Source organism: Chlorocebus sabaeus, chromosome 22, assembly GCF_047675955.1.
Source record: "Chlorocebus sabaeus isolate Y175 chromosome 22, mChlSab1.0.hap1, whole genome shotgun sequence".
Lineage (NCBI taxonomy): Eukaryota > Metazoa > Chordata > Mammalia > Primates > Cercopithecidae > Chlorocebus > Chlorocebus sabaeus.
This window is the reverse complement of record NC_132925.1, coordinates 18,464,017-18,491,715: the sequence shown is the minus strand read 5'-3', so window position 1 is coordinate 18,491,715 and position 27,699 is coordinate 18,464,017. Positions and strand designations below refer to the sequence as shown.

Below are 27,699 nucleotides of genomic sequence, written 5' to 3'. Positions count from 1 at the left end.
TTTTGCTTCTGAGTAGACTCTCCATTTCTCTTAGTTTTCTCACTGTAAAAATGAGTGGGTTGGATTAGATGATTTTAACAATTCCTCTGAGAACATTGTTTGTGTTGTAGTCGATAACAATTTATATAAATGACCCTTTAATTCTATCATGTACATTGTGATATGTCTTAAATAGAATATCGTAAGCAGTTGTTACAAATTTTAAAATGCAGAGAACCAAATTTCCATTTGAAATTTGGCACGTTAAATTTAACTGAAGTTAAGTCTAAATTTAACTGGATTTGCACACTGAAATTTTCAAATAGATTGTTTTTAAGACCATGAGGGATTTCTTGTTGTTTCTCATTTTCTGTGTTTTGCATTTAAAATGTGAGAAAAAGACAGCCAACTTAACACCTTACAAACCACTAATGTTGTTTTGACCTTAAGGAGAACTCAGGAGGCACAAAAACAGAAATGGCTAAAGGAAAATTAGAGTTAAGATGGAAGCCATCCATTCGCCTAAGGATGGTTCAGTGGCTGAAATTATTCATTTCTGGTAGCTGCCTTTGGCCAGGTTACCCAAGGGTGGGGAGAGAGGAAGGGAGTAGTAGACACAGGTCATTCCCACTTTCCCACCCCCACGGGTTCAAATGCCCTCAGAGGTATGGGTTTTTCTCCAGGGTTTCACCTGTCACTATAACACTTTCTGAGAAGTCTACTCTATCTCTTAGTTTTTCACCTGGCTTGTCATCTTAGATACAAAAACCTCAGAGGACAAATTTTTTTCCTAAAATAAATGGGAAATCAGCAACAATGGTGATGCTGTTTCCTACCTCCCACCCCTTTCTTTGTCCTCCTTTACCCATCTTGCCCAAATCAGTTGATCATCCCCGAGGGCAGGGTTGCAGGCCCTAAAATTATAAGCAAGAGGAAAGAATAATATAGATTATCTTTTTCTACAGAGACATGAATGTTTGTAGTATTTTGAATTTGTCTGATGGAGCATTTCAAACATTTGCAGATCTAGATTTGTAGAGTTTTCTGAACAAGTTGCCAAAGCTATCAAAGTTAAGACAAGCTCTTGACGTTTGAAGAGAGAACTTCTTGTCTAAAGCTAGTATTTTCTATCTTTGGAGCAAAACCAATGACTAAGTAAATCCCTAAGTCCCCCTCCTCCTCTTTATATATAATCTCTGATATAGTTGTATGTGTATATACATCTATGTTAATCAACTCAGATGAAAAATTTTACTTAGAGAAACTTCTACGGAAAAAGAGCCACAGGTATAGGGATGAATGATCTTATCTTTCTAAATGTGTTTTCTGTTATAGCAGTGGATATAGATAAAAATGCATTCACAGTGCTTTTAACAAAAATAGTTCTGAAATATAATTTATAAAATTTGTTGCCCAGAGGCTAAAATAAATTTATCAGCCATAGATGAGTACTCTGGTTCTAATAGGTCTGCATATGTGGGTAAGTATATATCGTGCCTAATGTACGTTATATATGGTTTATATATATTCCTCCAACAACAGCTTAATAAACATTGTCTCCACAATTAAATTATTTTAAAATCAAAATTCATTTTTGAATATTTGTAGGTCTGTCTCAGTGCATACAGGGACAAAAAAGAATATAAAATAAAAACAAACATTACTTGTAAGACCGATATAAGTCACCTCACTTACTGAGTTCTCAATAACCTCAAGTTAAATAACGTTATTTTCATTATACAGATAAGAAAACTGAAGGAGAAAAATGTTAGTAACTTGTCCAAGGTCTCACAGACTTTGCTAGTGGTAGGCTGTTATGGTTTCAAACTCAATTTTTCTAATTCTAAAGCCCTTACATTTTCCACTCTATCATACTATCATACTATATATTTTTTTACTTTACCCCCCTTTTTTTTCTTAGTAAGGGGAACTAGCTATGTTGTCCAGGCTGATCTTGAACTCCTAGTTCATGCAATCCTCCTGCTTTCAGCCTCCCTAGTAACTGAGACTACAGACATGCCACTGTACCCAGCTCATTATTATTATTATTATTATTGAAAAGGAGTTTCGCTCTTGTTGCCCAGGCTGGAATGCAGTGGTGTGATCTTGGCTCACTGCAACCTCTGCCTCCCGGTTTCAAGTGATTCTCCTGCCTCAGTCTCCCGAGTGGGATTACAGGTGCCAGCCACCATGCCTGGCTCATTTTTGTATTTTTTTTTTTTTTTTAAGTAGAGATGGGGTTTTGCCCTGTTGACCAGGCTGGTCTCGAACCCCTGAGCTCAGGTGATCCACCTGCCTCGGCCTCCCAAAGTCCTGGGATTACAGGCGTGAGCCACTGTGGCCGGCCCCAGCTCATTATTTTTAAGGCATTCCTCATTGTAATTTTCCAGGGAAACAGGAAAAAAAGGTTGGAAATAGTGGAAAAGTCAAATAAACAAACACTAGTAATAGCAATGATATTAGTCGTATTTATAGTATTAAAAATTATTACCTGTACAGCCTAAGGAGTCATTGAGGACTATTTTATAAAGCCAGTTAACCAAGAGACACATTAGAGGCACATTTTTACAATTCTCTACTTGGCTTAAAATGTGACTTTAGTAGCATGAAAATGCACAAAACACTTATCATTCCATTGTATAGTGTGCTATGTCTTTGTCATACTTGAAAGCATTTCTCAAAAAGATGTCTGAACCTTCAGAAAATGTATATTCCCTCAGAAAAAAAAAATTGTTCTATATATGTTAGCTCAGGTTTGCACAGAAGACCCCAAAATGGGATTAGGCAAGAACTGGGGGAGGGAGCTAGATGAGATGGGGAGAACCCTCAGACTGAAGTCTGATTTGCTTGGGGAGAAAAGAGGAAAGGGAGGAGAACTGGGTACCCGGATTGTTTTTCAAAGGTCATTTTGTGAATTCAATTGAGATAATATATGTGAATGATTTAACAGTTCCCTTATGCTAAATATATACTCCATAAACAGGTTTTGTGTTTAATTTCAATTTTTAGAAATCATTGCAATGAGAATTATAGATACTTGGTGCAAGTCATCTGCCCTGTGAATTTTTCTTGTAACAAAGCCATACCGCTACAATGGAAAATTTATGCCAGACCAGTGGTTCTCTTTCCTTGACTGCTTAGTGAGCAATCTTCAGACATCCTTGAAGCTAAAAACTTTCTAGGTAAACCCAAAGGAAAGCGAAAGCATTCAGAATCAACATTTTGCTCTTATGGCTGCTTAAATAAAAATTTTATTCTAGAAATATTTTACTTTAAAAATCTTCTTAGTTTTATAAAATGTCATGCTCTTTGCAAATATTTTAGAATAGAACATTTGGAATAAACAGTAAAACTCAAAGTATTAATCTGTCCAACCAATTCTAATTTACACTTAATTTAAAAGTTGAAATATTTTAAATAAAATAAAAGTTGTGTCTACATAAACAAATTAAATTGACCTTTGATTTAATAGACAAGTCAATTTACTAAAAGTAAAATTGAAGCTTTGAATCAAAACAGTGATTTGCTGTGTTTGATATGAGGACAAATATTATTTGATTGAGCTTTAATTTACATAATTTTTCCAGAACTTAAATTATATCAAAGTCATGGATGTTAAACTTAAAATTGGACATGACACTTAAAAACTTCCTATTTTGACTTTGAATTAAAAGGCAAAACTTGTACATATTATTGTAATATAATAATACAAAATAAATATATTTATATTTTATATAATAAATATATAATAAATATTTGTTTTATGTGATGCATGACATTTATTTCAGCATCCTTTATTTTAACATTTTGAAAAAGTACATGCTTATTATAGAACATGTAAAATATTCAGAAAAATATGAAGAAAAACAAATTAAGGAGAAAAATAAATTTGTCTTTGGTTCTACTACCTAGAACAGCCTTTGTTAACATTTTAATATATTTCCTAAATAAAGTAAGCTGGGATAATTGCTCTTTAATGTTAAAAATAAATGTTAGGATTAATACTCTAGTATCATATTCTCTTACTCAAAATTATGTTTAATTTTTCTCCTTGGTTGTGGGTCAGTAATTTTTTTTTTTGGAGATGGAGTCTCACTCTGTTGCCAGGCTGAAGTGCAGTGGCACAATCTCGGCTCACTGAAACCTCTGCCTCCCAGGTTCAAGTGATTCTCCTGCCTCAGCCTCCCGAGTAGCTGGGACTACAGACACATGTCACCATGCCCAGCTAATTTTTGTATTTTTTAGTAGAGATGGGGTTTCACCATGTTGGCCAGGATGGTCTCGATCTGTTGACCTTGTGACCCACCCACCTTGGCCTCCCAAAGTGCTAGAATTACAGGGGTGAACCACCGCGCCCGCATGGTCCGTGATTATTAACTCATTATTTTACTTCATAACATCCTTAACTTCTCTTAAAAGTGATACATAGAAAATGTTGTTTTTTACTTAAAGTAACTTTAAATCAAGTTTCTATGTTTGGGGCAGTTTATAATGTACTACATAGAGAAACCCTTGTCTCTTAAAACTACAGTTGGGAGCTGCTATTAAAACGAGGAAATCATTAACATGAACGTGCCTTCCAAAAGTGTAAATGAAGTTTCACAAAGACAAGAGCATTGTCTACCAAATTTCTTCTGCACATGGCCCAGGGCAGCTCATTGTCTTTTTTTTTTTTTTTTTTTTTTTTGAGACGGAGTCTCGCCTGTTGCCCGGGCTGGAGTGCAGTGGCCGGATCTCAGCTCACTGCAAGCTCCGCCTCCCGGGTTTACGCCATTCTCCTGCCTCAGCCTCCCGAGTAGCTGGGACTACAGGCGCCAGCCACCTCGCCCGGCTAGTTTTTTGTATTTTTTTTAGTAGAGACGGGGTTTCACCGTGTTAGCCAGGATGGTCTCGAACTCCTGACCTCGTGATCCGCTCGTCTCGGCCTCCCAAAGTGCTGGGATTACAGGCTTGAGCCACCGCGCCCGGCAGCTCATTGTCTTAACAAGTAACTTTTAATAAAGAAGATGGTAAAAGTTTAAACTCCTAATGCCAGTTTAGGTTCCATATCTTAGATTTTGTGTCACAGGCACAAAATCTAGAGTGTGAGATTTGGGATTACATTTACTTTTCTTTCTTTGTTGCCATAGATACATAAGAAATCTGTGACCAGAAAAATTTTAAAGGATAGAGAAAATGAGATAATATAATTTAGTACATATCTACCATTTTTTTGATTTTAATTTTTTTGAGACAGGGTGTTGCTCTGTTGCCCAGGCTGGAGTGCAGTGACACAATCTTGGCTAACAGCAACTTACGCCTCCCAGGTTCAAGCCATATCTACTTTTTCTAAAAAACATTTTCCGGTGAAGGACACTGTCATAGGTGTGATAGCATTTGTGCTTTAGGGTGGATTTGGGTGTTAGATGGGCAAAATAGATAACTGTCCATTTCCTGTGTAAAACATACTTTTGAATCGACTACAGGCTTCAAGTGGCCGTCAATGGGATAGAAAATGCCATTTGTGATAGATCACAATTAAGAGATTATATAACAGAAAAGAAAACATGTTACAGTTTTTAGAAAACGTTATATTTTTAATAAAATGGACTTCCTCTTCCCTCAAGAAGCATCTTTTCTTTTTATATTAATTGTGAATAGGCAAAGAATTTATTTGAGATATTTGCTTTGGAAAAAATAAGAAAAATAATTTGAGTGAAAATGATTGCAATTAGGCAAAGGTAGTGGAGAGAGAGAGAAAGAGAGAGAAAATCTGGGAATCAGAAAAGAATACAGTGAAGTGGAAAGACCATGAGCTTTGCAATCACATAGGTCTGAGCTTAACTGAAATTGGGGTTTCATTTTTGGTTCATTACATTAATAATTACGTGAAATGATTCCTCTGAGGACTATTTTCTTCATCTATAAAATGGGACTGTTTCTCAACTATCATTTATTAAACTCTTAGTATGTACCAGGTAATTTGCTGAATTCCTTACATTTTCATCTTAATTAATTAGAGGTACTACTATTTTCTAAGGCAAGTATAATTTTTCCTATTTTATAGAGAGAAATCAGGCTTAGGAGAGTTATGAAACTGCTCATCTTCCATAGCTAATTAATGGCAAATTCAGATCTGTCAGTGTTCTTTAACCACAATGCTATCTTACCCTCCCAATGGTAACAGTTAAGTCATAACAAAAATTATGAATTGACGATTTAAACATTTTATATCATGATAGTAGAGATAACGTTGTTCTTTTTGGGAAGTGCCAGCAAGGGAAAATTAGTCAGAATAGCATTTTGACAGCTGTCTTATTTCATTTTCTGCTGCTGTAACAGAATATCACAGACTAGGTAATTTATAAAGAAAAGAAGTTTGTTTGGCTCATGGTTCTGGAAGCTGGGAAATCCAGGAGCATGGTGCTGGTGTCTGATGAGGGTCATTCCATGACAGAAGAGCAGAAGGTGGAAGGGTAAAAGAAAGGTGGAAGGGACAGACAGCCGAAGTCCCATCATAACTAACCTATTCCCATAATAATGGCATTAATTCATTCATAGGGGTGGAGCCCCCCAACCCAATCACCTCCTGAAGGTCCCACCTCTCAACACTATCACAGTGGCAATTAAATTTCAACAGGAGTTTTGGCGGGGACTCTTAACACCACAGCACTTCATCCCTGTTGCCCCAAAGTTCATCTTTTTCTTAGTACAAAATACATTCATTCCATCTTAATAGCCCTCAAAGTCTTAACTCATTCTGGCATCAACTCAAAAGTCCAAAGTTCAGAGTCTCATCTAAATCAGATAAGAGTGACACTCAAGGTATAATTTATCTTGAGGCTAATACTCTCCAGCTGTGAGCCTGTGAGATCAAAACAAGCCATCTACTTCCACAATACAATGGTGAGACAGGCATAGAATAGACATTTCCATTCCAAAAGAGAGAAGCAGGTCAGAAGGGGTAACTGGTCCCAAGCAAGTCCAAAACCCTGCAGGGAAAGCAACATTAAGTCTTAAATCTAGAGAATAGTCTCCTTTGGCTCCATGTCCTACATCGTGGGCACACTGAGGTGGGAGTTGGGCTCCCAAGGCCTCTGACAGCCCTGTCGCTATGACTTTGCTGGGCTCAGCCCATGCTTTAGCTCGCTCAGGCTGGAGTTTCACACTGGTATCCTATAGTTCTGTAATCTTGGGGGTCACTCCACTTGCACAGCTCCCCAAGGCATTACACTTTGAAACCTAAGTGGAGGCAGTCATACCTCACAGCTCTTGCATTCGTCATGCTTACAAACTAAATACCACATGGGCATTGCCAAAGCTTATGGCGTGCACCTTCTGGAGTAGTGGGCTGAGCCACCTGAGTCACAGCTGGGGCAGCCAAAGAATGCTGCACCGGAATGTGGGGATCAGAGTCCCAAGGTGGCTCTTGGCAATGAGCCTGTGTAGGGAACCCTGGGTCCATCCCCCGAAATGATTCTGACCTCTGATGGGGGGTGTAGCCTTAAATATCTCTGAAGTGCCTTTGGGGGCTTTCTCCCACTGTTTTAATGAATAGCGCTTGGCTTTTTTTTTGTATCCATATTCATCTCTTTTTAACAATATACCCTTAATATTATCTCCCAAACACACATTTTCACTGTTTACCTAGCCAGTCTGTGAATATTCTGTTCTTTATGTTCTACTTCTCTTTTAATTATAAATTTCATCTTTAGGTCATTCCAGTATGCAGTTAGAAGTAACCTTTTAGCAGTCTGAATGCTTTACTGCTTAGATATTTCTTCCACCAGATATCCTGGTTTATCACTCTTTGAGCTCTGCGTTTCATAAAGTTCTAGGACATGGACACTATTCTGCCAGGGTCTTTCCTACTTTATTAAAAAATTTTTTTTTTTATTTTTTGAGATGGAGTCTCACTCTGTTGCCCAGGCTGAACTGCAGTGGTGCGATCTCGACTCACTGCAACCTCTGCCTCCCAGGTTCAAGCGATTCTCCTCCCAAGGTTCAGGAGGTTCACTCTCCACCTGAGGTTCGCTGCAACCTCTGCCTCCCAGGTTCAGCCTCCCTAGTTGCTGGAATTCCAGGTGCATGCCACCATATCCAGCTACCTTTTTGTATTTTTAGTAGAGACGGGGGTTTCACCATGTTGGCCAGGTTGGTCTCGAACTCCTGACCTCAAGTGATCCACTTGAGTATAATGCTCAGATTACAGGCATGAGCCACCACCCCCGGCTCCTACTTTCTGACACTAATGGCCTTTACTCCAGTTTCCAATACCTTGTTCTTAATTTCTCTCTGACATCTCAGCAGAATAGCCTTTGCTGTCCACATTTGTATCAACATTCTGGTCACGACCACGTAAGTAATTTCTAAGAAGATTCAGGCTCTTACTAGTTTTGTGGTCTTCTTCTGAGCCCTCACTAGAATCACCCTTACTGTCCATCCACAGCAACCTATGCTTTTTCTAGCCTACTCCTCAAATTCTTTTAGCCTCTATCCATTACCCAGGTCCCAGGCCACTTCCACATTTTCAGATATTGCTTGTGGCAACTGATACTTCTTGGTATCAGTTTTCTTAGTTTATTTTCTGCTGCTATAACAGGATACCAAAGTCTAGGTAACTTATAAAGAAAAGAAGTTTATTTGACTCACAGTTCTGTAAGTACAAGAGCATGGCACCAGTACCTGGTGAGAGTCATCCCATGGCAGAAGTGAGAAGGATGGAAGGGTGAGAGAGAAAAAGAGGATAGAACTCCTGTGATAACTAGCCCACTCCCATGATGATTAAACCACTGCTGCAATGATGGAATTAATCCATTTGGGAGGGCAGAGCCCTCTTGGCCCAATCACTTCCCAAAGGTTTCAGCTCTCAGCACTGTCACAGTGGCAATTAAATTTCAACATGAGTTTTGGCAGGGGCATTCAAAACACAGCAACAGCCTTTATGGAATTTATCTTCTGATCAATCATTTGACTTCATAATCCCACTCTCACTCTCTCTCAAAAGGGCATAGTCATATAAGTTACTTATTATCTAATGTGGAAAATAGGTTTGGAGTTTGTGGAAAGATTTATAATACCCTGACAGTAGCCAGTGGAACTCCTGACTATCACACAGTTATTAGAAATCACTATTTTTGGTTATTAGTCATATTGGATCCGTATTCAGAAAAGTCTTCCATTTAAATAGAAAATCAATGTCACACCAAGAAAGGGCTGAATGGGAATCAAGTAAAGGATATTGCGTCACTTATTTCTCTAGTCAAATACAGCTGGAATGATCAAAAACGTTAGAGGACAGTGGCAAGATTGTTCCTAATGACCTGTGACTGTAATAGACTCCTTGTCCCTCATAGTTACAGCAGATCAGAAGCAAAAGATATTTGAGCAAAAATATGAATATAAAAGTTTAATATTTAACATTTGTAAATGTTTTTCATTTTAATCAACGGAGAGATTTTTCTAGCATGTTCAGTTTAGTTCAACAATGATGAGTGCTTGATATGGAAAAAGCAAGCATATGGCTACACAAAAATGAAGACGTGGCTTCTTCTGTTCCCCACCCCCAGGGAGGAGGGAGCTCTCTTCTTACCTGATAGACAGACATGGCACTAGATGCGTCACTACGCAGCATACAATAGTTGCTGTGCTAAGAGACATTATGGGAAAATAAAGGTCCTGCCTGCATGCTGAAATGTTCATCACCATTTTCAAATTTTAAATACATAGCAGTTCTAAAACTGTTGCTTTTAAGGAATTGGGTACTTGTAAAGGAAACAGAGGGTCATCCTAGAAAGAATCAAATGATTACTAGGGGAGGTCTCAAGGCCAACGTAGGGATTGTACTCACAGATCAGAAACACAGTAATTGAAAAACTAGAGGACCTACAACTCAGAAATGATGTTTTATAATAAATTTAGCTACTATTTTTATCTTGTGTACTTCATTGAAAGTCTAAACTAAATTTTAGCTTTTTTTATTACTACAAAATTAATGTATGTTATTTTTGGAAAATATAAGTAATAATAAATATAAAAATCACCTGTTACTTCACAAAGTTAACATTTTGCTGTATAGGGTTCCAGTATTTTTGCATTTGTAGATGAATAAAATAGTCACAAATATGTAGTCATCCTATAGATATAGTTTTGTAGTGTACTTTTTTCACTTAATTTCATTGGATTTATTTTTAATGTCTTTCCACTTCAGTATATGGTACAGTATTTTTAAAGACTGCATAGTATTCCATTGTAAGAAAGTACATGAAATTTAATTTACTCAGTCAATTTGGACATTTAGATTGTTTTCACTTTTCTACTTTTATGAACAATGTTGCAATGAAAATACATGTGCATATATCTTTTCACCTGGCTATGATTTTCTAGGGTAAAATCTTAGAAGTGGAATTGCTTTTGATACAGGTTTCTAAATTTTTTCTACAAAGCTTAATCAATTTACACTCAATAAGCTTCCCTCATACCTGCAGACCCAATCCTGGTCAACCTTAGTATTTAATGTTTCACTCTTTGTTAGTTTAATAGGTAAAACCATATTTTATTTTTTTAATATTATGTATTATGCTAAGTATAAATGTACAAACTTTTTGGCAATATTCTTTTCTATGTTTAAATTATTATAGGAAGGACACAGTGATTTGAAATCCTGAGGACTAAGTTATACAGTTATGTGTTGACTTTTATTCAATTCTTTACTAATTTTCTGATTTTTAAGCTATTTCTAGTAACATACACAAGTCAGGTGTGAAGCGCATAAACATCTTTTTTTGTTAGAAAAAAGGTAGACATTCTCATCTATCCTCAAGTGCTCTGAATCTGTATTTTTGCTTTAAACATGAAACCACAGGCCAAGTTTCGTTTCTCATTTACCACTTCTCCACCTGAGTTGTCAGTTTTGCTTTTGCTCTAACCCAAGGGCACATGAAAGGGCATCTCATTAAATCACTGTGCTGGGCAAGGTTCATGTATTGTTACCTACTTTGCTTTGCATACTTTTTAGTTTGTCATTTGGAAATAAATTTAAACCTAATACTGTTCAAGATGTGTTCTTGTGTTAATGAGTCTATACTTTTAAAGTCTTACAGATTTTTAAGACTCGAGAGTCTTAAAATCTATAAAGACAATGATAGCATTTTCATTGGAGGATGCTAATGTGAACACTTTAAGAAAATGTAACAATGTTTAGGAAGTAACCACATCAAAATGACAATTACATAAGTGACTTGTATATGGACTAAGTATGAGCTTCTTCTAAACACTGGAAAAGACCAAGGAAAATTATTTGACTTGTCATTTTCCTTGTATATACCAAGCTCTTCTTGGGTGTCACTATTTCATTCTTTGATTTAAAAAAAAAAAAAAGAAAGCAACTATGTGGATTCTAAACTCCATGAAAAACAAGTTCTGCTTCTACCTTTTAAACTCCTATAGAGTCAAGTAAAGTGATATACATATATCACTCTATATATTTATTGTGAACAAATATGAATATATATATATTTGTTCAACCTTTTCTTTTTTTTTGAGATGGAATTTTGCTCTTGTTGCTTAGGCTGGAGTGCAATGGCACGATCTTGGTTCACTGCAACCTCCACCTCCCGGGTTCAAGCGATTCTCCTGCCTCAGCCTCCAAGTAGCTGGGATTACAGGCATGTGGCACCACGCCCGGCTAATTTTGTATTTTTAGTAGAGACGGGGTTTCTCCCTGTTGGTCAGGCTGGCCTCGAATTCCTGACCTCAGGTGATCCACCTGCCTTGGCCTCCCAAAGTGCTGGGATTATAGGCATGAGCCATCATGCCCGGCCTCAACCTTTGTTTTTTTTTATAGAGAGAGAGGGGTCTCACTATGTCGACCAGGCTGGTCTCAAACTCCTACCCTCAAATGATCCTCCCATCTCGGCCTCCGAAAGTGCTGGGATTACAGGCCTGAGACACTACACCCAGCCATGTTCAACCCTTTAGTAGAAATTTCAATGCATTTATATGCTTTTTGTAATTGCTGATGTATTTATGCATACATATGCCATTTTATTTTGTGTTTTTTATTTACTATGCTTTTTCTTTGCTGTATTTTCTCCTTTCCTGCATTCTGTATTTTATCAGTGGATAAAATAGTTATATTCATCTCAAGTACTTCAGTCCGAATATTAACAGCAACATTCAATAGATGCTTTTCAGCTGCAACTGTATACAGTATGTTTGTGGGTTTGTGCATGTGTATAAGAGAAAGAAAAGCCTGTGTGCAGTGGCTCATGCCTGTAATTCCAGCACTCTGGGAGGCCAAGGTGGGCAGATCACTTGAGGTCAGCAGTTTGAGACCAGCCTGGCCAAAATGGTGAAACTCCATATCTGCTAAAAATACCAAAAAAAAAAAAAAAAAAAAAAAAGGTAGCCTGGCATGGTGGTGCACACCTGTAATACAGCTACTCAGGAGACTGAGGCAGGAGAATCGCTTGAACCCTGGAGGCGGAGGTTGCAGTGAGCCGAGATCTCACCAATGCACTCCAGCCTGGATGACAGAATGAGTGAGACTCCATCTCAAAAAAAAAAAAAAAGAGAGAAAGAAAGAGATTTTGTGAATGTGTAACTGCAATATGCCTGTTTTAGAATCCACCAGTTACAATAAAAAGATTTAAGAATTTTTATGGCTGTCATGGTGCATTGTGTGTGATAGACATTTTGCATTCACAGTTTGATGTTTGAAATTTTGATTGAAACTCCACAGCTGTATGACATAAAAAACAGACATTTAAACCACTGACCTATGAGGTGATACAAAATGAGTCACTTAACTAGTGAGTCAGGCCAAACACTTAGGATACATACCTCCTTTCAACTTTTCTTTTTATACATTTTGCAATAGCTCTGAAAACATTACATTTTATTCAATTCGTATGAAGTAGATTATATGCTATATTGAAGTTGGCAAATTTAGGGATTTGTGGAGGTTTTACAATGGATGGTTATGAAATACAAAGGGTCTATATATACTCTGTAAGGAAAAGAGCAGTATTGCTTGCTGAAAACTTTGCCACAGATATTTTTTAAATTAAAAATAAAGTCTCTAGTCATATGTAATTTTTGATGCATAAAATGTAATTTTCTCTGTAAACATCACAATAATAGTTTATATCTCCTGTTTTGTATATAATTAAGAGCAGATGAAAGAGTGCATTTATAGTATACAGATCACAAATATGCTAGGCAGGAGTACTTTTTTGTTTTATTTTGAACTAATAGAAATACAGAAATAAAATATTTTAAATCAGAATTGATAGGACCTAGCAAGTAAAAATGTTAAATTTCCTATCAATGTTGACAAACATGAGGCACTCATAGATGATGTTTAACTCTTTCTAATATGAGAGTGTTAGAAAACTAGTTAATTATTATATATATTTAATTAGCAAATAAGAAAAATCACTGAATAATATCAAATTGATGAACATCCTTTACTAGGTTGGCAGATAATGATAATAATAATGTGAATATTTTGTCATAGATCTTTAAGCACATGCAGCTAACTCAGAAAGTTTCACGGTAACTTGGAAGTACCTTTGGATCTTAGAAATTTGGTGCTTATATACATAAACCAGAAATGTTTTAGTTTAATAATGTCTGCCCAACTGGCAGGATACTTTCCCCCTACTTTTAGATTAACAATGAGCATTTTATGTAAATTTACATTTCACTACCATTTACCTTGTCATGAGAACCTTTATGACTAGTTTGATACTTTGGATATTTAAAGTAGGGGTTTTTTTGTTTTGGATTTTGTTTTTAATGCTGTAGGTTTATCTTAGGATGCAATTTCCACTTGTCATATATGTTTAGGAAATACAGCTCTATTAAGGCAATGGCAAAGCTAAGAAGAAGCAATGAGAGTAACTCACCCTAGGGTGGATTTTTTACATTTACAATATAAAATCAAGTCACTGGCACAGTTGTTTTTCCCTGTACACTTATACATAAAGTCTAGTCATAATCGTTTACTTCTAAAACTGATAAAAACAAATAATGTTGGCTCAAAAAAAAAAAAAAAACCTTTAAATAATAACCAGCATTTGTATGGGAAAATCAAATCCACATCAAACTCCATGAAAGACAAAAGGAACTTGCAGTGGTCTGTAACGGTTTGCAAATATTTTGGTAGTTACAATCATCCTCTTGCTTTTTCTTCGGTGGCACCTCTTTTTCTAACGGGGCTGGAGCCGTTATCTTGCTAGCAGGTTACACCAGTGGTTTGGTTTTAGAAGCAAATTTGTAATTTGTTTAGTTTTGCCCAGCTTTTATGAATGAGCTCTGTAGGAAAATAGGTTCTTTGTGGCATGCACATTTGACAAGTCATTTCTCACTTCTGAGATCGCTAGGTAGAATAGAGAGTGATTTGAGGAGTCAAGATGAATCACAGAGGAAGATTTTTTTCCACTCACCTTATCATCATACTGTGCATTTCTGCATCTATTTAAAAATTAACTTGTGACCCCTAGTAATAGTCCATTCTCAGTCACGCACATAGCTTGCCTTTAAGACTGTTGTTATAACTTTTCACCACAGAAGTGATTTTGACTTGTTAAGAGTGGACAGGTTAAGAAACTCCCAGGATTATCAGGTTAGTTTCAACCTTTCAATACAGCCCCAGTGGAGTAAATATATTTGGGACAATATCTGCGACCATGCCTGCCTTGAGTACATTTCTTTTAAAATTAATTGTAAAGTATCAGACAACACATTACCCAGGATTTAATGGAGCGCTTTTCTGGGGTAAGTTTAAAAAAGTTGTCTGAGAAATGCTGGAGAGATCACTATACTTTTATATTTGTCATTTACTTCCTCACAGTAACTTTGAACTACTTATGCAAATGACAACAAAAAATGTTAATCTGTAGTGATTTCCTTGTGTGTTACGCTGAATTGTAAAAATTTTATTTCGTTTTCCTAACTTTGGATATAACTGGCAAGGCATGATTGTGTTAGGACGAAAGAGTAATTTTCTGGAAATTCTTGGCAATGCGTTGATTTGTTCTTTAATGACATCAAATTATCACAAACTAGCCTTTAGGCTAGTTTAATTCCGATAATAAAAATAATGAAAAGTTATAAATATGAGTCTGTGTTTCTATGTATATCTGTATGTATATGTAGAACATCTAAATATGTATAGAAATAGAAATTGTTCAAATTAAAAATGAAGAAATATTATGGCTTTTTTTTTTTTTTTTTAAATGGAATCTCGCACTGTCACCCCGGCTGGAGTGCAATGGCACAATCTTGGCTCACTGCAACCTCCGCCTCCTGGGTTCAAGTGATTCTTCTGCCTCAGCCTCCTGAGTAGCTAGGATTACAGGTGCCTGCCACCATGTCCGGTAATTTTTTGTATTTTTAGTAGAGACAGGGTTTCACTATATTGGCCAGGCTGGTCTCGAACTCCTGACCTCATGATCCACCTGCCTCGGCCTCCCAAAGTGCTAGAATTACAGGCGTGAGCCACTGCACCCGGCCTATGGTTTTAAAAATATGCAAAATGTCAGACAACTAAATAATTTGTAATACATTTTTAATGCTATTATAATATAATGTAATACTGTAATATAATGTAAATGTAAATTACATTTCATACCAGCAGAATCCATATATAACAAAATAATGTACAAACTTAAGCTTTGAACTTTTTTCTATTAGAGTTATACTACCTACAAAATTATAGCTATTTTTTTCTTTCACAACTGGTACATTATGAATATAAAATACACTAGGATTTTATTAAAGCCTACAATTATTATATCTATTTAAAGTATTAAGAAACCGATAATACATATTTTTTGGTGTTATTTTAAATATTCTCAGCAAAATTAAAGTGAAGAAGTAGAAATAAAACAAAATCTCAGTATTTTAAAAATGAGAATGATTAAGAATTATCTGATGTTAGTTTGAAAATTTGTAAGTAGTCAATGATTAATAACTTAATTAATAACAATTAATTAATGATCAATAATTCATAAGTTTGCCAATTTATAAAACCAAAAACTCTATTTTCAGCTTTTAATTAGGCTACAAGGAGGTGTTCGATATTTCAGGTTTCTCTTAATATGAAAGATACATGAGATGAAATTAAATTGGCTAGTCTTTGAAAGGATTCTAAGTTTTTTCTGATTATCAAATCTAACATTTAGAAGTAAAATAGTCAAACCACTTTATACAGTAACTTTTTACTCCACATTTAAAACTTTATTTTTATTTATTATTTTTACAGTATCCTTGATAATTCTATAGACATAGATATTACCCACTACATTTAAGTATGAAAGATTAAAATGACCTTATTAGTATCACAACATTAAGGGTGAAGCTAAAATTAATAGCACAGGTTTTCTCCTTTCCCAACCAATAACTTAGCTGATTGATTCAGCTATTTTTTAAAGGCAGTATTTTTCAAAGGCAGTAACTTTCATGATTAGTAACGGTGTTTTTGCTGATTTGTTTTAAGGAAATGTGTGTCTTCTACCTTCTATATTTTGTTTTTGTTTAACTTTTGGAGATCAATTGCATTGAATTTAGTTTTGAAGTTTTCCAAGAATATTTATTTGTTATTATTTACATGGTCTTCTTTTCTATAACCATAATAATTTACTAAAAGTTTATTAGAATTAGGATTAATATGTTGTTAGAGATTAATACAGTTCAGAAGAATACTTATGTAAGGAAATTATACTTTTATTTAATAATAGTTTAAGAAAAATTAACAAGTTTGCCAATTTATAAAACCAAAAACTCTATTTTCAGCTTTTAATTAGGCTACAGGGAGATGTCCAATATTTGAGGTTTCTCTTAATATGAAAGACACATGAGATGAAATTAAATTGGCTAGTCTTTGAAAGGATTCTAAATTTTTTCTGATTTTCAAATCGAATATTTAGAAGTAAAATGGTAATTCATTCAAGTCAACAGTGGAGGTAAAAACATAACCCACTTTCCCTTGAATCAAAAGATGTTTACAGTAGCATGCCTGCTGCTGCAGAGTCTTTTGTGGTTGCCACTCTAATTACATGTTTTTCACATCAAAGTCTTCAAAAGTAATACAGGTACAAATTGACTCAATAAATATTTATTGGGTAAAGGAATTCAAGAAGATTTCTGTGTACGGAAAAAAATGTATGTAAAATACAAGTGATATCTTTGTTAGAGATTTTCTACTTTGTCTGAATACAGAGCAGCCTGTCTCCCTATACTACTGGATCTTATCTTGAAATTATAGGCACCAAGCAAATGATGCTATAGGGAATGTGTAGCACTAACATTTTAATTAAAATACAAAATGATAATCTGCATTGGGGTAGAGTTAAGGATTTGATGAGTTCCAATTATATTAGTAATAACATTTTCATTTGATAACCAGATAACTGGGTAATTAAAAACATGTAATTAAAGCAAAGTCAAATCCTAATTTATAAAGGCAATGAAAACAAAAGAGCATAGTAAAACCCCATTAAAAAGTAGTCGCTGCACCATTATGAATGAGATACATTTTTATCAATATCTTATAAAGCAAATAGAGGTTGAATCCTGTCATATGTTTATGTGTTAAAATACTAGAAGACCATATGATAAAGTCCCAAATCATAAACACAATACAAAATCCCCATGAGTTGTTTTTGCCAATCCAAAGCCATTGTGAATAGGCATAGGATGAAGCACAATGTTGGAAGATGACGAAGAATCGCTGTACAAAGCTTCAAAGATTGAGGTCAGAATCTAGCTTAGTAACTCAGAAACAATTAATTGCAGAGTGCAGGTATATTATATTTTTGTTACCTGCATTGTTACTGCATTTCTCATCTGAAATAGGCAGATTCTAAATGATTCTGAAAGTAGGCAGAATCATTTAAATGTAGTCCAATTTGGAGCCCAGTATGAAGGGTGGTGGGGATGAAGGTACCGTGGTTTTTGAGAGAGGAAAGGCCCAAATGTGCATTAACAATCATGAAGAAAGGGACTGGTTCAAGCAGGAGCCTTTATCCAAGAGTTCAAGGACAGATGGGAATTGAATTTTCTCTGGTAGACTTGATTGGCAAGGGTGAAGAAGGCTGCTCAGCTGAGAAAACAGCACATGGCCTAATTATTTCCACAACCCAGGGATTTTTCAGTCCTCTCTTTAAAAACGAATTCTTCCTTGCATCTATGAAGCAACGTGAATCCTATCATTAACACTTCTTTCTTTCTTGCTGACAAAAATTAACTCCTAAACCCACCAACAGAACTTGAAATGTCACAGTTCCCTTTAGAGGGACACAGACCTCTTCCTCCTCCTGGTAAAATCTTCTGCATGAATGAAGGTGGAGAGAGCCTTAGTGAGGTGACTATCTGATGTCTCGGTGCTACTCCCAAAGTCATAGTTTTTCAGGCAAGGGCACAAGCAGTGGACAATAGCCCGGCGGATGTAGCTGTCGAAGATATAGTAAATGAAAGGGTTGACACAGCTGTTGGCAAATGCCAAGGGTCCACTCACCTCCATACCAAGCTGAAGAATGGCTGAGGGAAAATAGCGTTCTTGCTGCAACCCAGAGACAATGGCCAGGAGCTTGAAAGTATTGAAGGGCAGCCAGGAGACAAGGAAGGCTGCCACGACGATAAAGATGATCTTTATGGATTTCTTCAGCTTTTTGTTGTGCTTTCCTGACTGCTGGTAATGGGCACACAGCTTCCTTGCAATGCAACAGTAGCAGGTCACAATGCTCAACAAAGGGACAAAAAAGGTGAAAATTAAGGCCACCAGGGACCATATGAGTTTAAGTGGAGTTGCCTTTTTCTCTGCACAGTATGGCTTATCCTCAATCAGCGTGAGCTCCCTGGACAGAAGAGTAGGCAACCCCAGCAGGCAGGAGATAAACCAGATGCTGGCACAGACTACATATGCACAGTCTGTCCTTCTGAATTTCCTGGATACGACTGGGCACACAATGGCCAGGTAGCGGTCAACACTCATGCAAGTGAGCAGGAAGACACTGCAGTGCATATTGACGGAGATCATGTAGGAGCTCCCTTTGCACAGGAAGGAGCCCGTCCTCCACAGTCCTAAAGATGCTTCTTTATCCACCCAGAGAGGCAACGTGACAAGGAAAATGAAGTCAGAGGCAGCCAGATTGATGATAAAGATGTCGATCAGTCTTCGGCTGCCGGGTTTGAAATGCAACGCTCCCATGAGAACAAGGTTCCCCAGCACTCCAGTCAGGAACACAGCTGTGTAAAAGACTGGAAGGAAGACAGAGGTGTAAGGAACATGGGAGTGGGTCTCCCTGATGTCAGGGTTTGGGCTTGTAGCATAGTAATAATCCAAATAAACTGAAGTTTCTTCTGGGTCCATCACCAAAGAGCAGATACCCAATCTGGTGAGTTTCCTCACCTATGATGTTTTTGTGTAAATTTTAGAAACCTCAAGGGAGCTTCTTTTATACAGTACCTGCCTCTCTCTCTATTTTTTCCCCTCCCTTTAAAGATCTTGGACAAACATGAAAGCCGAGATTAAAAAATGCAGTTTCTGCCAATCCTCAGAAAGGGCCCACAAGGAGCACCACTCTGATTGGTGTTGGTTGGTTGTGGTTGTGGTTTTTTTTTTTATTTGCATTTGCTCGTGAAACTGAGATGCTTTTTGAGTTCTTTTTTCAAGATATTCAATTTATTTCTTTAAGGCCAGTAATTAAGAAGTGAATTAACTTGATTTTTTCACTTCGTTTAAAGACCTTTAAAGACCTCCTTTGCTTTTGACACTGAAATTTATTTTGATCTAGCCTTCTGTTTCACATAGAAGATACTGTTCTACTTTTAGAATGGTAAGGCAATGATGATGTATTATTTTTATTTACTTTGTTGGTGAAATAGGAAGAAAACTAGTCTTTCATTGTGTAAAGAGTGAATGAAAATTTTCCCAAATCATACCAGTCTACAACTAGGTCAAACAACATGATTCCAATTAGGGCATGAGAATCTCCCCATCTATTTGGCTCTTTCATTTCACATGTAATCAATTCTGTTTCATAAGTTTTTAAAAATCCCCCAAAGACTGGGACCACATTTTGTGCTCTTATTATTATTATTTTAAAATTTCCACTACAACTAGCATAGCATTTTGCACATAGTTGGTGCTTTGGAGATGGTAGTTTATTAGGTTTGATTGAGAACATTCTTTTTGTTATCCAGCATAACTAGCAGAAATGAATCCACTGGGGTCTAACTTCAGGTATTGTTGTTATTTATGTAACTTACAAACACAGGTTTAAAAATCTCAAATTGCTATTTTTACCCTCCTATCTGCTATTGTAATTCAACCAGTGAAGTTCCCTTTTGTTAAGCGTTAACATCATTGATTTGGAGATTTTCTTCCTATTAACCCTCAAATATGCTTCATCAGACTCTGGATCCCCTCTGATCTTCTCTTCATTACACCACATCTGTGTAGCAGTGATTTTTTTTAGCTTCTGAGCCATGGCCTTCTGGTACCTCCACACATGAGTGAACATCACTTTTGGAATTGCTGATTACTGATCTGGCAACAGATAGACCTATAAGTGACATCATAATGGAGGTGCCAGCATGGACACTATAAAAGGGAAGATTTTTTGGTACATTTAAAACACTTGAGGGAACAGGCTAAAACAGAAAGAATTCTATCACATTTTCCTCTCATATGTTTCCTTTTATATTATGATGACCATAGTAAAATATAACACATTTTGAAACGGACTCCATTTATTTCAGCTCTTTACTGGCCAAAGTGACTCAAGGCTCTCTTGCACTCTCCTTTTCTCCTATCTGATTTAATCTTCAGAATTCTAGTTTCAGGTTGATACTGCTATTCATAGAAAAATGTATGTTTGTAGATAAAAATATAGTCATGAAACATTTGAAGTCCTTTCTTAAGTTATTTTTTTCATTTGTTTGTTTGTTTAATTTTTGAGGCAGGGTCTCACTAGGGTGTCACTTTGTCACCCAGGCTGGAGTTCAGTGTTTTGAACACAGCCCACTTCCAGGCCCATGCAATCCTCCCACCTCAACCTCCTGAGTAGCTAAGACTACAGGCATGCACCACCATGCTGGACTAATTTTTGCATTTTTTGTAGAGATGGGTTTTCACCATGTTGCCCATGCTGGTCAGGAACTCCTGAGCTCGAGCGATCTACCCGCCTTGGCTTCCCAAAATGCTGGGATTACAGGCATGGGTCGCCAAGCCTGGCCCTGCTGAATTGTTATTTCTTCAGTAATTAGCATATTAGAAAGAATCATCCTGCCGGTTGTACTTCCTCCTTCCCTCTTCCTCCTGATACGGTATAGTGTCACCTGCGTCTTAGGCAAGTAAGCTGAGGTCAGGGAAGGTTGAAGGCTCCTCTGACCTGGGACAGTCCCAGAAGTCACTCTGGAGTTGATTTGCGGGCCTGAGCCTGGCTTCTCCTGTGTCCCTGGCTGCTGTGCGCAATTCATTTAATTTCATGGAGGGCATATTCTTTACTAAATATAGACTACAGATCAGAGAAACTAATTAACCGCTTTGACATTTCTGGGACAGAAATCTTTCCCACTGGGTAAGCTTTAATTATTTAATAGATTCATTCATTTTGTCAAAAATTGGAGTAGGACAATATTTACTCGAAAAAGATTAATAGGGTAATATAGAATATTTAAACACATCATCTTTATCTGTGTGCCTGTGTGTTAAAGTACTAATCATGTATATTCTTTAGGTGTACTGAAATTTTAATATTAGAACGTTGTACCCTAGAACCATAAGTTCTTTTGGCATTTGAGAAAATAAGGTTGATTCTGGGTCTAAGGTTTTTTTACTTCTTTTTTTTTAATCCTTTGATATGTCTCAAGAATTCTACCTAAAGATATTATAAAATGGAAAAAGAGTTCATGCTCATACTGTAGAGGAAAATATTTGGCTGCACATTCATTCTGTATCCCTTACATTTTTTTTTCAAATTTCAAGTTGCTGGACTGCTGATGTAAACTATCTCAAATCCGATTTCCTCAGCAAACTTTTGAAGCAGTTGTAGATAAAATCGTTTGCTTTATCATATATGGCCACTTTGAAGTATGATATTTAATGGTAGAATGTTACAGTGTGAGAATACCCACCGTTGATCAACAGTATCTTGGTACCCAAATCAGAAAACAAATTAAATGTTTTAAGCCAAAAACGGGCACATAGCATAGTGCCAGTCTTTTAGTACCTCAGAGTGCAATGCTAGTACAAGACAGAATCCACAATAAAGCTGGTTAAAGTGGGGTTGTAAATAAGCTGGTACAACGGTCAATTTTAGGACTTTGAGTGTTCTTTCAAATAAACATGAAGATACTAACAATAAAATAGACACCTACACATAGATCAAAACTCAAAAGCAACACTGGGTTCCATAAACATATGAAAAGTCAGTGTAAACAGAGTGATGGCAAAAACAAAAAAAATAGAATAAGATGTAAGTATTAGTAACTGAATTAGAGCATATATGCCATTTCTCAGAAAATAATGCTCAACTTTCCTCCCTGACTCCTGGCAGAAATAACTGCTTCTTCCTTTGTATTTCCTAAGAACTTTAAAAATACTAGTTACAAAGTACTTGTCTCATTTCACACTGTTAGTTATCTTTGTATCTGACCCCGCAGCTGATAATGAGCAACCTGAAGGAAGAATCCACTAGTTATCTCTGGACTGGCCTCCAGCATACAGAAGTTACCCAACTAAAGTTCTTTTTGGACTCTTAAAAAAGCCATTGTTTTGAAACTGTGAATGTCAGATAGTATTACCCAGATTAGAGTCATCAGGGACACCTGCTAAGCTGTAGATTGCCAAACCCTGTTCTAGATGTCTTCAGTCAGAATCACTGGGGAAGAAGTCTAGGACTTTGTATTTAACAAGCATTCAAGGCGATTCTCATACACACTAAAGTTTAGAATCACTGTTCTAATTCACGTAAGTTAACCAACATTATATATTATGTTTTGTTATTATTTTGACTAATTTTTAAAAAAGACTTAAAAGTTACCTCAAAATTTGAAATTTGTGGAAGTCTTTTAGTCTGAATATCACAAAACTTGAGGAATTAATTTAGATTTCTAGGCCCTACTTATTCCATGTTCCAATTCCTGAGTTATGCTCAGAACTGGTTCAGGTGTTGAAGATGAAGACAGAGAAAGGTTTTCTCTACTGTAACGTCTGCTCAAGTGGATCCATTATTATTTGCTGTGGCTTGCAGCCTCTGCTTCACCAGCAGGCTGAAGATTTAATAATAGAGCCACCCCAATTAGGCTTATTGAACTTATGATTCTATTACTTCGGCCTCTTCCCTGTCAACCACCGTATCAGGTGGAGACTCATCAGATTACATGCGTATAGCACAGAAGAAAGAAATCCCTGGTTACAAAGCCTTTGACTCACACATGCTCTGCTGATATGTCCCAGAATAAATGGCAAAGAACGTGAAGCAACTAATTATTTCTCATTAATCTTATCAAACAGTGTCATTATATATTCACTTGTTAGGTACATTATCTTGTTCATTTCTTACAAGTACCATAAAGTGCAAAGTCAAATGGTTAAGTTTAAGAAAACTGATTATACTGTTTAGGAGTTTATTTTTATTTTTAAATTCTCAGTTACTTGGAGAATTTAGTGCTATATAATTTAATATCACATCATGCCAAATTAAGGGGCATGTATTCACTATTAGGAGGGCGCCCACTTAATTTACTGGGTTATTTCCCTTGGTAACTAACACTTATATAGATAGAAATGATGTTACTATTTTAGGAATATATACTTTAGGTTTCTTCATAATAGTAGATTTAATCTGAATTTAGGTTGTGCATAACAAAAATTGTGTTTATTTATGTTGGTGTCCTTGGCATCCACCAGAGTGTCTGGCAAGCAATAGATGGTCAATAAATGATTGTACATCTGGGATGAATCATGCTTGAATTCTGAGTTATTTCCAAAGAGTAGGGACTTTTCACAAACTTCTTAGACAACTTCCATTTTCTATTTGATCCTGGGATTGTCACATCATAAACTAATATGAAGAGATGTTTCTAAGTTAATGCAGCATATTTTTTTGTCAACTTATGCTAATGTTTTCACTTAGCACATCTTGTTGAATCAGAAGCAACTTGCAAACCAATAAATGTGAAAAATATCACTATCATGGACTCATAATAAGGATGATGGATAGTGATGAGGACTCTGTCAATGAAGACTCTTAAGTTTATTAATAATTAAATTAATTTATTACATTAGTTTCTTATCTGCAATAAAGATTTTTTTGAAAAGATATTTTTGGGAGGTCCACAATTCATACTCATAACTCTATACTAATAAATGTCAATTAGAAGAAATCAAAAAAGTTTCCTTCCATAATTTTACCTTCATAATTACTGTTAATGTTTGAAATAGCAAGGGCTTTTTATTGGTATCTTTTCTAATCAGAGTGCACATAGTCTTCCTCCTTTTCCTTGGCAAACTACAATTGCCACTATCTCTGCTTCTAGTACATTGCCTAGGCTTGAGGTATAGGGTATATAAATTCTGCAATGAAACTCTAATGCTGTGGATCTATGAAACACTATATTTTGTAGTTGCATTATTCTTCTTCCAGTAGAATTATAAACTGTAAAATTTTAAAGTGTAAAATTGTAAAGTGATATTAATGATCATTAGTACGACTGTTTTACTAATGAGGACCCTGGGGTCCATAAAGGGGTCATTAACCAAAGATCCATTGATAATTTTTAAATAAAGGATAATTTAAACGTAAACTCCTCATTTACATATGGCTCATTCGCTGTCTTTCAGGAGCATGGGCATCTAAAAATTATAGTTTTTTTTACTATATGTGGGACTTTACTGGAACTGCTAAAAAAAAAAGAAGGAGACATTTTAGATGCATTTTTCTGTTTGCCTGGATCTTGATTCTGTTATTGTTCTACAGTGAATGGGTGCAAGGAAATTCAAAGATAGGTACATTTTTAAAAATGGTTTTTGACTGGAACCCAGAATTGTACATATTCCCATTTTCTTCCTTTCTGAAGTTCATAAGGAAAACAATCAGGAAAAAAATTACATGAAAAAACACAATGCAAATATATCTTATAATGTAGATATAACTTTTAATTTCTAAAAATGTGCAATTAAAAATAAAATAATATTAAATGTATTGGGGAATTTGGTATTGATGGAAATTCTAGTTTGAAGGGTTGTTTCATAAGTACATAGTAAAAACAAGTTACAACATCTGAGTATCTAGATTTTCAGTTATCGGTTTTATTTTAAATGCGCTATAACTATAACGCCTTCCTGTCGAAACTAGAACCATCTTTAACAAGTTAAGCTAGATGCCTCATTTAACTTTGCTTTTAAACCTAAATTCCATAATCTCCACATGGTTGCACAAAATCATCTTTCATATTTGTGAAAATATGAGGCTAGCTACCGTTTCTCAAACAGCAAAGAAGCAGTAGAAATTTAGCTCCATTAATTAATTAAGGATTTATTTTACCTACTCATATAACAAACAAGCATAAATAGAAATTAGGAAACACCAAAGATGCAGCGATAAACCAGAAATACGGTTGTGTGGTTGGTGAAACTGGGTGTGAAGAGGCCGTTCAGGTCCTCTCTCAGGGTGATCGAAACCACAAACACGTAGACACCTCCAGGTTTACACTAGGTTGGTCAGTGAAATGCATCCTGAGTGTTTTCTAGGCATTCTGAAGACTTGAAGGCTGCAAGTATCATCCTCCTTTGCAGGTCTTCCCAGAAACATCCACCTCCTGAGTCATGACGACTTGTGTATGATACGAACCCAGGCCTGGGAATCTACTGAGCAGGGCTAAACAAGGATGCCCAAAATACTAGCCCTGGCAAATCTTTCCTAGTCATTTGGTGGTCAGTCCAGAGCTTCTCAAACCTGCTGAAGCGAGCAGAAACACCTATCTCTATAAATGGTTTATCTCCATTTAGGGGTAGCCTCTAGGGTTAATCTAGGAGCTTTAAAAGCTGTTTGTCTTTTTTGTCCTTTTTTCCCGGTTGCTGCTCGATGAATGGGTGCAGGGAGCAGGTCCACGCCTGCTCCCTGCGTGCCTTTTCGCCATGCCTCCGAAAATTGAGGAAATCAAGGACTTTCTGCTCACAGCCCGACAAAGGATGCCAAATCTGTCAAGATCAAGAAAAATAAGGACGATGTGAAGTTTAAAGTTCGATGCGGCAGATATCTTTATACCCTGGTCACCAGTGACAAAGAGAAGGCAGAGAAAGTGAAGCAGTCCCTGTCTCCTAGTTTGGCAGTGAAGGAGCCGAAATGAACCAGCCACACTGACTGGAACTGTATTAGAATATAAAAACAAAAACAAAACAAAATAAAAACAAACAAACAAAAAAGCTGTTTTCACTAAGCTTACTCAAATATTGTAGACGTTCAACGAATATTTGCAAATACTAATGATTTAATGATTCTTTCCTAAGCCTCAGGTCCTGTGCTGGGCATTGTATATGCATTTTCTCAATCTTCTCAATGATCATGTGGGATAGATGCTACTGTCAACATCCATATTTTCGAGAAAAGACAACAGAGACTTAAAGAAGGTTAATTCTCCAAAGTCACAAAACGAGTATATTCAAGTGTGCTACCATGGCAGTCAGTTACTCTAATATCCAAGTTTGCTACCAAGTCAGTTACTCTCTCTAGTTCCTTTATCTGTAGACTGAAGTAGTTTCTTCTTTACTCTCCTTTAAACTTCTCTTTTGCCTGGTTTACTGACCACAAGATCTCAGTGGAGAGGTAAATCCGAAAGTAGGGGATTTCTCTTTTTTTTTTTTTTTTTTTTTTTGAGACGGAGTCTTGCTCTGTCGCCCAGGCTGGAGTGCAGTGGCGCGATCTTGGCTCACTGCAAGCTCCGCCTCCCAGGTTCAAGCGATTCTCCTGCCTCAGCCTCCCAAATAGCTGGGACTGCAGGCGCCCACCACCATGCCCGGCTAATTTTTTTGTACTTTTAGTAGATACGGGTTTTCACCGTGTTAACCAGGATGGTCTCCATCTCCTGACCTCGTGATCTGCCAGCCTCGGCCTCCCAAAGGGCTGAGATTACAGGCGTGAGCCACCACGCCCGGCGGAAAGTAGGGGATTTCTAATAAAGGCTAATGGATGAAGACATTTCCTGGAGTATAAAGGCATTTATGCGTCTTAATACACACTGACAATTTGCCTGTGCCCCTCCGCCACTGACAAATTTTTTTTGATTGTATGCTGTATGTAAAAATCCAGAGTCATGTTAGAATATATTTGGCTACTAGCTTATTATGTACTACATATGAATATCGGTTCACTCAGGTGAAAGAAATGTAACTACAGATAGAGAAACATATCATGCCTTTAATCTGTCAAAGTGGTAGAAATTTAGTATCAACTTGAAGCTCCCATCTTTCTCCTGTGCTAAATTACAAGGCATTAGGGGACAGAGTGGAGGTTTGAGAGCCCCTCTGGTCTTTGAGTCAGTTTTCTCTGTAGGTTACCGTTGAGAAATCCACCATTTGCTGGTACCAGGCCACGTTAATAGTTCCACTCATGTTATTGTTAAGATGTCCCTGCTTCCTGTCCATGAATTTCTGTGTTAAACCTGAGGGCTCAGAAACATTGTTTCCTGTGTGCCACACATCATCTGCAATCTCCAATGCTGTCCTTG

At 36.6% G+C, this 27,699-nt stretch overlaps 2 protein-coding genes, 1 long non-coding RNA gene and 1 pseudogene across 5 annotated transcripts in view; 2 read left to right on the top strand and 2 right to left on the bottom strand.

The window, feature by feature from the left end:
• LOC119625826 (uncharacterized) overlaps positions 1–8,695 on the bottom strand; it is a 44,150-nt gene extending 35,455 nt beyond the window's left edge. Inside the window, exon 1 of one of the 2 annotated variants that reach the window (XR_005241982.2) lies at positions 8,611–8,695. This is a non-coding gene — a long non-coding RNA (uncharacterized lncRNA). The remainder of the gene's footprint in view (positions 1–8,610) is intronic. The other variant, XR_005241983.2, reaches the window with a different exon arrangement.
• The window catches only part of CLDND1 (claudin domain containing 1), a 42,878-nt gene that overhangs the window by 6,969 nt on the left and 8,210 nt on the right, over positions 1–27,699 (top strand). Inside the window, exon 1 of one of the 2 annotated variants that reach the window (XM_038003215.2) lies at positions 14,521–14,587. The exons of the other annotated variant lie outside the window; for it this stretch is intronic. The gene's annotated coding sequence lies outside the window, so the exon portion shown is untranslated. Of the gene's footprint in view, positions 1–14,520; positions 14,588–27,699 lie in introns of those variants that run through there. 2 annotated transcript variants of the gene reach the window in all.
• LOC140709812 (large ribosomal subunit protein eL38-like) lies at positions 14,627–26,396 on the top strand (annotated as a pseudogene).
• On the bottom strand, positions 15,327–22,440 carry GPR15 (G protein-coupled receptor 15). The gene has a single exon (XM_038003211.2). It carries the CDS (start codon positions 19,334–19,336, stop codon positions 18,254–18,256), a length of 1,083 nt encoding a protein of 360 aa, XP_037859139.1. The 5' UTR covers positions 19,337–22,440; the 3' UTR covers positions 15,327–18,253.